Here is a 15,564-nt window from a genome sequence, read left to right on the forward strand (position 1 = left end):
ACGTTTTGGTTGTATGCAATATTCTGGAATTTACCTGTCCTTAATCCTAAGCTTTGGAACTTTAGTAGATGCTGTTTGTCTCAGAACGAACTCTGCATCATTCTCACCTGGTATAAGTAGTACAGACACAGTTAGACAACTCAAATTCAATATAGTAGTATTGGGCAGTTGGTTAACTCAGTTGACAGGATAGCTGGTTTGTGATGTAAAGTGATAACAGCAAGGGTTCAATTGCCATAATGGTTGTGGTTATTCATGACAACCCCACCTTCTCAACCTTGACCCTTGTCTAAGGTGTGGTGATCATCCAGGTTAGAAACACCTCCAGTCAGCTCTCCCCCTCAAAAAGGAGAGAACAGCCTTTGGTCATCTGGAACCTTGGCGACTTTACATTTTTCAGTGTTCACAACACTAGGGATTAAAGTTATTGATTATCCCAATCTCTAGAAGTACCATCGAGATGACAATTGATGAGCACAGCATCAAACTCATTCCTCTAGTTTGAGCAGTATAAACAATTGGATCTGTTCTCTTTGCTAAAAGCATGGCTGGTACCCAATTCTCACTCATGCCATAATTATGTGCATACATTCAATTTCTTGCTGAAATGAGTGCTATGTGCCCTCGCTTCTCATTTAGTAACTTGAAATGGTTGTTGCTGTTCTGCTTTCTCTGAAGTTTTGGGAGGTAATAAAATTTATCAGTCAACTTACAATAGGTGTAAACTTTGGGTAGTGTTGCCACAAGATGCCAAATAGTATTCAAACTACTTGGTAACAAACCTTGCTCTTTTGAAGCTTTTAAAGAAATGTTAAAGATTGTATGAACCTTTCAGCAAATCCACTGGCTGATGGATAATAAAAAGATGCAGGATTTTGTGTCAAATACCATTTACTGAATTATCAACAACAACCTGTTCTGGTTTACCAAATCTTGTAAGGATGGCCAAGTTTGTCAATGGTTTGTCCAGATGTTGATCTGGAGAGTGTGTGCATCACTTATGATTAGAACATTTATGGAACAGCAAAATCTACATGTCATTTTAGGTCAGGCATGTAGAGGAGGAAGGGGTGGTATATTTCTTATTCATGTGCAGGATTGACACTTTCAATCTGAGCATCCAGACTCTCACCAAAAAGAAAACAAACTACTAATACCTTCATCCAAACTACACCAGGATATATACCAAGATATCCTCAGATGTAGTTAGTTATTCAGGAACCCTTCCATACAGACTAGGAAGAATGATCACTAATTCCCCACAATGCACAGTCAAAATCAAGCTCTCTTGACATGGCTTCAAATCAAGATGCACAAGATATTTTTCCTTTCAATGCCATATCCACCTTCCCCATTACAGGATTATTTTGGGTATGTTTCTGAACTTAAACTGTCACAGGCAAATCTACTAGTAAAAAAAACTCCAACTTCTCATTCCAGTAACCTGCCCTCTAGTACAATATTATAAAGTGGAAAAGTTAAAGCAAGGCATGTAGAAGTCATTTGCAAACCATTACAATGCAATGCACTGATCTGGGTCAGAATATCAAGTTGGACAAGCTTAACAAGAGCAATTCATAGAGCATTATGGAAATTCATAAAATCTCTACAGTGCAGAAGGAAGCCATTCAGCCTGCACTGACAACAATCCCACCCAGGCCCTAGCTCGCCCAGCCCCCCTTCCTCCCCACATACATTTACCCTGCTTGTTCCCCTGAAACTTAAGGAATTTAGCATGGTCAATCAACTTGACTGCACATCTTTGGACAGAGAGAAAACTGAAGCACCTGGGAGGAAACCCACAAACATGGAGAACGTGCAAGCACCAGTCACTGAGGCTGGAATCAAACCTGGGACATAACATAATAGGAGCAGGAGTAGGCCATCTAGCCCCTCGAGCCTGCCCCGCCATTCAATAAGATCATGGCTGATCTGTCGTGGCTCAGTTCCACATTCCCACCCTCTCCCCATAACCCTTAATCCCCTTGCCTATCAAAAACCTATCAACCCGCATCTTAAAACGTATTTAGCAAGGCAGCCTCCACCACATCAATGGGCAGAGAATTCCAGAGATTCACCACCCTTTGAGTGAAGAAGTTCCTCCTCAACTCCATTCTAAACCGCTCCCCCCCCTTTATCTTGAGGCTATGCCCTCTAGTCCTACTGTCCCTTCTGAGCGGGAAGAGCCTCTCCACCTCTATCCTATCCATCCCATTCATCATCTTATACGTCTCAATGAGATCTCCCCTCATTCTTCTAAACTCTAACGAGTACAAGCCTAGTTTATTCAGCCTCTCCTCATAGCTCAACCCCCTCAACTCCGGTATCAGCCTAGTAAACCTCCTCTGCACTCCCTCTAAGCCCAAAATATCCTTGCATAAGTGCGGTGACCAAAACAGCACACAGTACTCCAGCTGCGGCCTCACCAGTGCCCTATACAGTTCTCCCCTGCTACCATCAGATTTTTGAATGGTCCTATCATACACTATGTTGATCTTTCTCTTCACCCTATCAGTAACTATGAATGATAGCTTTTGTCTGTTTAGCTCACATGAAACAATATTTTCACTGTATCCCACATAACATAACAGCAAATCAAATAATTAAATTCAAGTTTACTATCTCTTATTTAGATTTCTGAATTTGTACAATAATTCATTGTAACTTCAATGAACAACATATTATCTCAGTGACTCACTCCAGGACCCTACAAATAAGTGCAGATCATACAATCAAAACTGAACCAAGTACTGATGTGTAATGAGTCAGATGCAGCAATACAAGCCTGCACTGACGGTGTACAATACAAAATCCGCACAGAAGGTCTGCTGCCTTTTGACCAGGTGACACCTGTTAAATTTTTACCGGATTCACAAATTTCTTGTCTAAAACTGCCATGAAACATGGTTTCCACACGTTTCGATTATGGAGCACCAAGACTGAGAACATGTCATAAAACAAATATTTTACAAATAAACACCTTTCCTATTCACAACTGACCGAACGCTTGTTTCTGAGACTCGTGTCAGTCAGTACTTTGGATTTATTTGGCTAAAGGCAGTTATGATGTATTCTCGGTGAACATGGGGTTTTATTTTGATGGATTGACTTTGGGGAGGAGCGGTTGATAAACCCGACTGGATTTCCCGAGGCCAGGGCACCGTACCCTGGCAGAGGCAATAGTGCTAACCATTGTGCCACAAATTATGCCATGTACAGTTCATACTCTTCCATTGAGCCTATTATTCAAATAGTGTTGTACCCCAGAATAAAAAACAAAGTCAAGGGACTGATAATAGCATTTTCACTTTTGCTGCAGTTCCCCGGTCTAGGCACTGGCCTAATAGTCAACAATTCAAGTAAAAAAAAAAAATGGGATTAGTGGGCCACTTTGTGATCTGCCATTAAAAAAAGTTGTCATTAGGAAACCAAATAACGGTATTGAGATGCAGACATTCCACATGAAAAGCTTTTCCACAATCTGAAGGTAGTGGTTTACAGCTGAAATGTGATGCTGGGCAAATCAGTTCAATCCCTTCTCCCCCATTTGTTCCTCCTTTAACTATGATGGAACAGGTCTGAAACTTCATGTTCAAATATAGCATATTATCCATTATGTTAGTTCTCTACAAAAGAGCATAACAGCTCAAGTTTCTATGCCCAGAGAGAAACTGAGGACGATGACAAACCAACACCTCCCCAGGGTCTGTACGATAACTAGTAGATTGCATTCTACAAAAAGGCAAGGGACCATCAGGTCCTCAGCAGCAGTGTATATCTCTTATTCAGATAGGCCAGTGTTTCCAGCAGCTTTTGTACCAATTTTAGCTGCACATTGAGATTAGTTATGTCAAATACTGCAGTGTTAAACAGCTCAAGACAATACCTTTGGCATGCTTTTCCCACTCCAAGTGGGAATTCGAGATACCAAAAACACTATTAAAGACAGGAGAAAATTAAAATGTACCATTTTAATGTTTGAGTAGGAAAAAATACATTACTTACATGCTACACAAGACTAGAATTAGCACTAGGCTTCAAAACAACGTTTCCATACATATACCTTACAACTAGATTCTCCACACTATTGTACTAAAGAGCTAAGAGTTCCATTAAATCTATTGCGGTGGTTAGTTTAAGGGTGAAATTTTACAGTGTCATTTAATATTTTCCAATGCTGGTGTTACAGGTCCCAGTGACAGCATTTGCTGTAGTCCTTCCTGTGCAAACACCTATGATGCTTGCTGTGATCAAAGAAAAGGAGAGCCATATTAAAATTCCAATGTGAATGCAATTTGAGATCTATCCATTCGGGTCAAATGTATGGAATGTCATTTATCAAATGAAGTGGGTCTTCATCCAAATGTATATTTGCAAGGGACAGAAATCTGGTGTGCAAATCTTAGACACTATACCTCTGCACCAGGTCCTATACACTAGGGCAATGAAATACATCACAAGGCAACTTGAAAGGACAACAAGGCAACTTCAGCTTCTCAAATGTAATTTCCAGCAACATTAGCATCTATGAAGCTTGCTACACCCTCTCCCTTTAGATCCTTACTCTGCAGTGTGTACACCCAGTATACTGATTTCCCCCTTTCCAGGAGTCACCATTGGCATTAAATATTAATTTGCCTAACACATGGTTCTATTTGGAAGGTTGAGAGATTATTGCAGCATCTAATGTGGACTACAGCTCATTTAAAGCAAATGCCAGGTGACAATGTTTCAGTGTGCAGTTACAATCACATGGATCTTAAGAGTTTGTAGTTTTGGCTGAGCCTTAAGATTGCCAAAAGCTTAACTGTTGCCTTAATTTTATTCTACCCATTCTTTTAACAAAATAGTGTGCAAGTTTGAACCCACAGTGCAGGAATGAATTGAACATGCAAGAATTCTGACCTACCCCAGTTTGAACATGCTTTCCTCTTCAGATTTAAGAATGATTTGCTTCTAGATGAAAATTGTAACTATAAAATGCATATTTAATGGGAATAATTGGGTATGCTTAGATTTGCCAGCACTGACACTGGTCATTAAATGGTCAGGTATTGATTGCTGAAACCTAAACCAGTTGGAAGGAGATTAAATTTGGCTGGCAATCTTAACTGAACATACCAGTGTACACAGATGCAGGGCAAAGCCAATGTCATTTAATTTACTCAAGTTTTCATACAGTATAGCTTTAACAATGAATGCTGACAAATGAGCCAAGTGGCAATCAATCTCAATACAACTCATCAATAAAGGCCATTAAGGTACAAGTTTAATATTTTGAAAATGCATATACAAAGAACTCAACATGAAATAAAGCTTTTGTTTTTAAACCAAAGTTACAAGGACAATGAAACATGACACTTCCAAATGGAAAAAAAAAATCAAAAGATTTGGTAAAATTTTAACACTGAATTCTACAAGGATCCTTAGCATTTATTCTTCCCACAGGAATCCAGTCTGCACTTTTACGCACAAGTATCTCCCAGGCCACTCCCAAGCACAACAGTCCATCAACCGCCTTTTCATGGCTCAAGCATCTGAGATGCCAACAGAATTCAGATCCAATACCTAGCTTAGTCTAAACTGCCCATATCATCACTGGGACTGCAGTAAAATTACAATCTAATTCAAAAGAGTTTCATTTCCAGCTTTGAACTGTGACTCAATGACAATTTTGTGTTGCTTCTGTAGGGAGCATTTCACAAAAGCAGTGTAAAGTGGGAGAAATTTGAAGTGAAAGATTAGCCAAAAACATTGCCACTAAAATCAGTGTAAAGGTACGTGGACACCCAATGGTTTATTCTTGTGATAACAGGACAATACAGAAGTAGAACAGTCGTGCTAGGTTGTTGGATGTGGCACTTGGGAGTGTGGCAACATCTTAAAAGCCATTAGTTGATCATTAAACAGAAGCAATTACTGTGCAAGTCTCGTTTGTGGCAAGGAATTTTAGAACAGCAGATTAAAACCTAGTTTATGGATAAGTATCCAGTGGAAAATAAATCAGGAACAAAAAAAAAATTCATCGACTACTAAATGTTACATTAGAAGGGGGAAAAAATTTACCATTGGCTATTCTATTCCTCCCATCATCGCACTCGTGGTTTGTGCAGGGTGTTATTGCAAGATGATTTTTTTTTTTTAAACAATGCTTCAATATGTCAGCCTGCAGACACTGCTCATAACAGTGAACAAGGGCGTCTTTTCTTCTTGGGTTCTGGTGGCTCCAGGGCTGCCAATATCGCTTCGTCAAATACATTCTTTAGTCCTTTCTGGAAAGTGGGAGAGAAAGGTGGGGTCTCATTGTTACAGATTCAAAATAAAAACGAAGAACCAAACCAAAAAAACACTTGGGAAGCAAACCTTGACGACAAATGTTAAAACATAGCTAATATCAATTGTTAAAAATCAGAACATCGCTATAAGATTACAACCACAAAAGGATTCAAATGTGCCTTGTAAAGTTCACCATTTTGGGTTTGTTTCCTGGCTGCCAGATCTTAGTGCCACCCAAACAGCACCACCTCACTGCTCCTGACCATAATTTTCACTTCCAACATTACTTTTGGGTATCTCAAATGGTGGAAATAACTGGTGTAAAAAGTCTTGGAAGTTGTATCAAATCTATTTTTAATCAAGGAAATAGGTTTAAAAAGTCAAGCTTGACAAGGACACTCACCTTACCTTGAGCCCAGTACCCTCCCACCCCCAAAATAGCAGCACTAGAATAAATTACCTAGAAGAAACGTGCATTTCCCTCTTATGCATACAACTGACCAAATACAACAATTTTAAAAGCTTGCATCTGGGATGTTGGCACCATAACATGCTGATATTTACTGTACACATTACTCTATAAACTTACTACGCATAACAGCTACCACTAACAACCCTGGCTCTGGCCAACAGGTGCTATAGCTAAATTCTGCCTTGCATTAAAATGAAGACAACTTTCATGAAGGAGAGACTTAAGACTGCTATGGCAACATAGTTGGGACTCATGGTAGTACCTAGAACATTCAACATTTCTTACATCTTGCTGACAATAAGACAAAAGTAGATATTAAAGCACCCAACTAATATTTATATAAAAGGCTAGCATATGCCCAAGTTTATTCCATTTACACAGCTAGAATAGTGCTCATCTAAAAAATTAGCTGCAACTAAATTAGAGTATGAGCACAACACTGCAGTTTGTTGCAATATTGCTTAAAGAACTGTCCCTGCGTGTGAATGTCCATTTGCTTTGCCAGCTACACAGCTCAAACAGATTAAATCTTCGAAACTGCATTTTACAAATCAAATTTTGCTTTCCAATAGAATACTTAGAACTTTATTCAAGAATGGAGGTACTTACGAACAAAGGGATAGAATTTTTTTTAAACTAACAGGCCAAGCAGAGAAAAAAACAAGAATTTATTGGAAGCTTTGCGCTACAACAATTGCTATGAGACTAAGGAAATAGCTATAAGATGTGCTGTTAAAGCTCAGGCACAAAGTCACACAAGGGAGGCAGGGAGCAATAATGCAATGCAACCATGTGGCACTACTTAGTTGAAATAAGTTTAGCCAACCTGATGACAGCTACAATGAAGGATACCCCTCTTGTCTGCCACATTAGGTGAAAGGTAAAGGATAGAGAAAGCAAGAGAAGACATCAAAAATCCATATAGAATGCCATCAGCTCCATTTACACATGTCTCCAATATGGCAAGCCAGAGAACTCATTTGAACCAACTTTATTTCAACCAAATTAACAGCAAGACACCCACAAAAAGGTGCAACTGTACAATACCTAGAGTACATCACAATTACAGGAGTAGAAATTTTTGGAAAAGGTCCAAAATGGCACCCAGCAACTTTTACATATCCACATAAAGGGGAGACTGGAACAGTTTAAAAAGGACGCATTTGAACAGCATTTCTATTGGATTGGATACAGAGAATTAAGATGGAGGGACACTTAGAATATACAGCATTTCCGCTTCCTTTGAGTTTCCGGTGGCTCGAGGGCAGCTAGGATAGCCTCATCAAAAACATTCTTCAGACCTCTCTACAAGACAAGGTTTGGGGAGGAGAGAGGGGGAGAAAGAGAGAGAAAAAGAGGGATGGGAGTGGAAAAACAGCATGAAGTTAGAGGAGAGACTCAGGTTAGAAGCAAGACAGTTTTAACAGCACCCATTTAACCAGGGATTAAGAGTACCCAACACACCTGAACAAAGCAAATCAGCACTGGTGTCAGAAGTGAACAGGTTGGTTCAGACAAGACCATTCTGAAGAGGAAGTCTGCTAAAAAACCAACTTGCTACTTCTACAATGCTGACTGGCTCATTTTATTCCAAGCTCCGGCACTTAAAGTGTTATCCACATTCAAATTGTAACCCTGAGCCGTGGGGAGAAAGCTTCACTTACAGATGGACCCGAAGCCAACCTGCCCATTATTACTAGATGAGATAACACACCAATTTGCTGGCTGGCAGATATCCTACCAATAAACTGCTCTTCAAAAACAAAAAAAAGAGTCATGAGGGTTTTCAGCATCTTGGGGAAAAAAAATCATCAGCATCTTGTACTTGTCAATGAAAAACAGGTTGCATCATGGCAGCAAGATTTCATACTGCTTTTAAAAGTTTGACTCAAGTCAACATTTCACATTTTAAGTCAAGACTCAAGAGCATCTGGAGCTCCAATCCCAACACGTTCTTCAAGCTTGTCTTTCAAAAATTGTCTAAAAAATTAGTCATTGCTTCTCATTCAGAAAGTTGATGAATCAGATTAAAAAACTTACAATGCAGCAGTAGCTTGAACTAGGATCAAATCTGGTTGTTAGGGATTGCTGCTAAGGAGAACAAAATGCAGTAGAACAATTGCAGAAGAATTGTGATGTTAGCAGCTATACAAACCAGAAAGTCTGGGTTTAATTCTTAATTCTGCCAAAACTGCTCATTTCACTTGCATAGGCGAGTGCAAAACTACAATGGACTGTTTTAAAAAAAATTCAATCATTGTAGACTGAACTGATGCAGCCCTCATCTCAAAACAGTGGAATAAGCTACTAGTACTGGCCTCATGGGCAAGATAAAAACTACTAGCATTACAGCAGCCATGCCAATGCTGCTGTTCGAGGGGCATGGGATGCAGGGAAATGAAGTGAATGGGAGTTGGAAAAAATGTAGCAGACAAGCTTAATACCAACAAGTTTGTCCATAGCCATATCAATCCTAATCCCCTCCCCACTGTAAAAATGACAGAAGGGGTGTTAAAAATAGGTCCACTTCAATTCTTTCCCCCAAAATTTCTTTCAACAACCGAAGAAAAGCTATCCATGGTAAGGTAACTTGCATCTTTGATAGTCTTTCAGTTATCTCCTCCTTCCCACCTCAACACCAGATATATTTTAAGACAATAAAAATCAAAGCCACCTTAGTCTCAACAGGTTAGTGTAAACCTCTGTTTATCCATGAGTTATTTTAGTGAAAGCAGGCATTAACGATGCACGAATTCCAATACACCTACACCCCAAATTAACAACTGACGTTTAAATTCCAAATGAGCCAGCCAAAATAGATTGGCATTCAGAGGGGACATAATAAATTAGCATTTAGATGGTAAGACTTGTATAATGGATAGATACAATCAAATGATCTTCGTCCAAGTTCTGAGATGGAGCCAGCATATTAAAAGTGGCAGACTAGAAACAAAAAACATTGAACAGATGTTTCAAGGATCATATATGAAGCACTGACTGTCCCATTTGTCTCTTAAAATATTGCTTTTGATAGTTTAAACTGCCTGTCCAGACTAGATAGCATCAACAAGCCCTTTGACAACTTCAGATTTTTTTTTAAATTAGAAGCACCAAACGAGTTGAGTAATTCATTCTAATATTAGCAATAGTAGCAATTTAATTCAAATGTTTTATACAAGTTATGGTCAAACAGCAGCCAAGTTCTGATAGACAAAGAATGAATCTATAATGGTCTGTGGCCTGCCTGGTTTCCAGAATGAGGCATTTTGCTTGTGATTTTTAAATCAATTCTCTATTCTTTCATGGTGAGGCTGAAATTTGTTGCTGATCCCAAAACAAGTGGCTTGCTAGACCACTAAGTAACCCATTATTATAGTTTTGAAATCACATGTAGGCCAAATCAGGCATAGGTAACAGATTTCCTACCCTTCCAGTGAACTAAATGGATTATGGCAAATAATAGCTGCCATTGTCAACATTAGAGACAAACTTGACATTCCAAATCAAAATTTATAATTCTACCAGCTGTCATACTTGGATTTGAACCAGTTTTCCAGAAGACTGATCTGGGCTTCCAAATTACCAGTCCAGTACCATTACCACTACACCAATCAACCCATTTAGAAAGTCATGTTTGGACAACATACTGCTCAAAATATCTTAACTAATGCAAGAATTGTGCAGTAGAGCAGTTAAACATTGAACTGCACGAGTAGGCAAAGGTTAGCTCACCACCAGCACAAGCAATGTAAATGCTGTGGCTCCAATCTCCATGTCAGAATGCAGAAAGTGACAGCAAATTATGCAACTTTACAAAATGGGCAATTGAGTCAGAAGAACTAAGAACTGTAAACACTTTCTTCTTTCGATTAATTTGGGGTGCACCTGCCTAACTCCCAAATCCAGATGAGACATACATAGTGTGCATTAAGACCAAATCTCTCTGAACGTTGCCCAGAAAAGTTAAACAAGCTCCAGAGGAATAATTTAAGCACTTACTTGTGTCAGAGCAGAACACTCCACATATTTGACTGCTTTCAGGTCCTTGGCCAGTTTTTCAGCATTATCAAGGATGATGGGCTTCTGTTTGTTCTTGGCAAGTTTCTCAATGGTTGAAGAATCATCTCTTAGATCAATTTGGGTCCCAACCAGCAGGAATGGAGTCTTTGGACAGTGGTGAGTTATCTCAGGTACCCACTATATAGAGGATCAGTCAAGAATTAGAACATTTTTAAAAACTTTATTCAGGTAGCACCTTCAATACTTATATTTGATAAAAACAAATGACAACTTTAAGATGTATCAAACTCAATGTGTTGCATAAAGTTAAATGTGACCATGATAATAGTCTACAAAGGTCTGATCTGTCTTGTAGCTGTAATTCCTCAAGTGGATTGCACATCACACCATGGCCAGTTGCTCAGAAAAGGCCATGTAATCTTTCACAGGGATAAAGACTAATTTGTAAAAGCCTTTTTGCAGCACAGATGCTAGAACAATCCTGTTGTTCCAAGGCAACTGCAGTCTGACATGAGAATCTCATGGTCAAGATGTTAAAAGCTGGCAAATGTCCCAGAAACAGGTGACACAAGCTAAAGCTAAGGGTAACAGCTGCTAGAGTAGTGAGTTACTGAACTGAAATTATGGAATGCAAATTTAAATGCCATACATTGTGATCTGACCAATGTTTTAAACATTGTGTAAACAGGTGAACTGATATCTTTTAAGCAAGGTCGCCCATAGTCCTTACAGAATTTGGCCTATGCGACTAATTCTTGCCTGTCCTTTAGTGTGGACAAGCAAACTCAGTTGCACCAAATAACAAATGCTGCATTAATTCAAGGCAACAGCCAGGTCATCCATCTTGATGTTCAGATCTTGCCAGCAGCCCTTTCATCACTTCCATGTATTGATAAAAGAAAAAAGCAGCTCAAAAGTCATTCTAGCCCTCATGTCTCTGACTGGAGAATCCAAGCACCAATAGCAGAGACATGTCTTCTCTACCAGATGTGGATTAGGCAGCTGATGTGGAATGAACCATGGTTTACCCAACAGAAATTAAAAACTTCCAAGTGAGGAATGTGCCAAGTATAAAACTTCAAGGACTGAAAGTACAAACCTTTTCTTTAACATTTTCAAATGAAGATGGTGACACAACAGAAAAGCACACAAGGAAAACATCAGTCTGTGGATAGCTCAGTGGTCGTAATCGATCATAGTCTTCCTGACCTGAAGGCAAAGTATCAAAAAAGTGTTTAACCAAAGGAAAAAAATTAAAACCAACAGTAGCCCCAGTGCCTGTACAAGATTTCCGTAAACTACAAAGTGATCTACCAGGTAAAAGTAGAAGTTTCACATTCAACTAGTGTTATGGAAACTGAAGTTTCCTCCAAACAGTGCACACCTGAACTACACCAGTCCACAAGATATTCAGCAATCTTCCAAATACAAAAGACTCTTAACAACTATTAACATCCAAGGTTACACCCAAACAAGATTTGACTTGAGGATCAAATACAGGAAAAAAAATCTAATCTGCCCTCAAACACTATTCTTGGAGAATTTCAAAGAATGAGCCAAGAGAAAAAAAAATCCTCCTCACCCTGAACTTGAAATGAGATCACTAAGCTGTACTAGTGCTAGAATCTCTCCCAAAGGGAAAAGCATTCTCTCAGCAAAAGTAAATAAGATTTGCAGATGCTAATAGAAATTGCTCAGTTAAAGATCTGCATTGTCAAAAGGCTCAGTCATGCACAAAACTGACTATTCACTTTCAAGTGCATTGCAAAATCACTTTATCAAGTTGATCAAATGTGGACAAAGAATGCCCCAAGAACAAGTCTAACATAGCCTTAATTGAATGACCAGACATTTGAAGATACAAAGTGGCCTTTTCACAGTCATTTAATCACCTTATACTTATTTAAAACAAGCTAGCAGAGAACAAACTCAAATCAGAGTTTGATTCCAGAACGAGAGGAATAAGTAGTTTGGAGAAGTCAGTTTGAGTTAAAAAAAGGGGCCAATTCGAAGGTCTGCCTCACTACTGTTTTTAACTCAAAATTTAAGACATGCAAAACTAAAAAAAATTTATGCTATTTCCTTCCCACAAAATCTTGCATTTTGGGAAATTCTGCTAATAGCCTTGTTCCTAAATTATATGATCAACTATAGATCTGGCTGCATTGTAAATAAATTCCAAGTCCCATTAATAATGCACTTTAGTATATCTGACCAATTACAGGTGAAAATCATGGTATAGAATTGATCATTTTGCTTGTGCTAAATGTCTTCAGTGGAGAAATCATGTAGTCGCATGAAGTCTGAAACTTGCAAGTCTTACCTGCCCCAATTAGTGCATTGGTCAATATTTCCACACACACACTCCAAATCCTTTCATGCAACAAGTTATTATTGCAGGTATGTGCCTTCCTCCCAGAAATGAACAGCCAGACCCTAAACTTTATGAATGGCCTACCAATTGTCAGTGACCATGGCTATGACAATGTTTCTGCTCAAGTCACCTGAAACACCCATAAGCATTAGCCATCAATCTGCTGACTCTATCCCTCAAGTCCATTTTGGACAACCCTTACCTGCAGTATCAAACAGTCCTAAGGTATATGGTTCACCTCCGATCATAACTGTTACAGCATAATTATCAAATACCTGCAAAACAGCACAAAGCAAGTTATTTGCAAAATGCGAGACCTATACAACTGAAAGCCCCTCCAGAATTGCAGACAAAAGCATTCAGAGACCATTTAACTCAAACTGGCGAGAGTAGACACTGCATCAAAATCAGATTCAAACTATCATAAACCGTCTCCACACTGTCCCAGGTTTCCTGAAAGAAAAACTTTATACAATAGAAATGAGATTCTTTAATTTACACGAATGAAAGCAAAATATTCTGATAGAGTGTACAAGTGAAATTTGAGACAGTCATCCATGTTTATGATATTCCAATAACTCAAGTAACTAGTCACAATGTATGAGCATCTGTTAGTAAGTGGAAGCATATAACTCAAGTAATTGCAAGTTTCATGTCAATGCACATTTTTCAATTTGATGTTTGCCCTCAAGACTGCTTAAATACACATTCCACATCAGGCATGAAGTACTACCATTGTATGGAGATGTACTTTAAGAATGGAACATACTGTATGGATACATGTTGAATTTCATTGCACTAGTAATTTCAACTTAGAATATTTTTAAAAAGTACATCTTTAGAAAAAGCACTTGATAAGGAAAACCTCTGTACATCCAGCCCAACTATTCATATGTCAAGAGCACTCAAGTATTGGATGGCACTACACCAGTTAGGAGCTACAGGCAAATCCATATATGTTATACAAAAACAAAAGATTTAAAAGAAATTGGCACAAGCTAATTAATCCTGTACTGCACTTAAATACACCCATGTGCAGCAAACTGGAAATTCCTGAACTCTCCATGTTTCCTAGTTATCACAAATCAAACTTTCCAAAAATCTTATAACTACAATCCCTGGCCCCTGCAATCAATTACACCTGAACTACCCATCTGGTAAATTGTAAACCAAAATACTGAATAATGAGAGACCCTACACAAGCCACTAACATTCACCTCTTTCCTCACACCCAAAACAAGATGTTCCTCGATCATTTGCCAGTTTCAAAAAATTCTACAGAACTGTAATTAAAAATCTCCATGTCAGAGTCAAAACAAACACTAAGCCCAAAATTAAAATTGATATCATCCCTCTAGCTCATTTATTCACTGTTCTATCTTCATCCAGGCTCAATTCATTAACATGCTGTATGCAGCCAGTTGGCTTGTCACTGACCCTAGAATTGTTCTTAAATTTCACTTGGCAAAACACATTAGCTCACTTAAATACCTAGCATTTACAGAATAAATATATCATGTGGCCCATGTTGTGCATTAGCACTCTTTTCTAACTTCAGTAAAACTTGCCTTTCTCCCTAATTCACTTACCCAGTTTCCCCTTATACAAAGGTGGGACAACTTGCATCCAGTTTTAGTGTCCCTGGCCAAGTGAACCTTTCAACTACTTGCACAGGAGCGAGCGAGAAAATCTGAGTCAGAGTCAATGCCCAAAAGCTTGGTCAAAAAGAGGCAAGCTTGAAGGAGTATTCAGAGGAAAGCAGGGCAGAGGCAGCTGGGGAGGCACAGGCCGAGGAACTACAAGTGAGTGAAATGATTGCAGATGCTGAGACGACTAAAATTCAAGCAAAGATCTTGTGGGCTCAAGATAGAAAAGGGGAATCATGGTGGAATCCAAATATAAGGATGCCAATTCAAAAGAATTGAAATGTTCAAAACTCACAATTTTTACTTTGTAAAATGGCACCTCAAGTTTAAACAAGTAGGATATCAAGATTACTTAAAATTAAATCCTAACAGCCAAGAAATCTGTGGGAGATTTTGTAACACAGCTGGTTAACCACACGTGATCCGAGTGTAGTGAATACAAAGACAATTATGTATTGTGAAGTTTGCATTTGGAATGTACAATTACTACTGATGACTGACATGAGAAACAGTTTATAAATAGGAATCCAAATGACTTCACAAGCAAGCTTCCATGGGGTCTTGATTCTTCATGCCTATTTGAAGGACATGAATTACTGCTAAGTACAGGTGTCAACCAACTGTTTGCCCAGGCATGGAAACTGGACTCCAGCTGGCTCCACTAAAAGAAGTTTCTGCCAAAGATTTCAACTGCTAAAGAAAACTGAAAGTCAAATATCTTCTATCAATATTTAGTTAGCAGTGCTGGGTTAATTTCCTCATCCGAGGGGGTACTG

At 38.8% G+C, this 15,564-nt stretch overlaps 1 protein-coding gene across 2 annotated transcripts in view; it reads right to left on the reverse strand.

The window, feature by feature from the left end:
• Positions 1–3,952: 3,952 nt before the first annotated feature.
• The window catches only part of cdc42 (cell division cycle 42), a 34,818-nt gene continuing 23,206 nt past the window's right edge, over positions 3,953–15,564 (reverse strand). The window contains exons 3-6 of one of the 2 annotated variants that reach the window (XM_080215078.1): positions 13,345–13,417; positions 11,868–11,977; positions 10,748–10,945; positions 3,953–6,272 (exon numbers count right to left, since the gene is read on the reverse strand). In XM_080215078.1, coding sequence (XP_080071204.1) covers positions 6,180–6,272; positions 10,748–10,945; positions 11,868–11,977; positions 13,345–13,417 — 474 coding nt within the window. In that variant the 3' untranslated portion in view covers positions 3,953–6,179. The other variant, XM_080215079.1, reaches the window with a different exon arrangement.

This window comes from Carcharhinus amblyrhynchos, chromosome 30, assembly GCF_965287045.1.
Source record: "Carcharhinus amblyrhynchos chromosome 30, sCarAmb.v2.hapA, whole genome shotgun sequence".
In the NCBI taxonomy this organism is placed as follows: domain Eukaryota; kingdom Metazoa; phylum Chordata; class Chondrichthyes; order Carcharhiniformes; family Carcharhinidae; genus Carcharhinus; species Carcharhinus amblyrhynchos.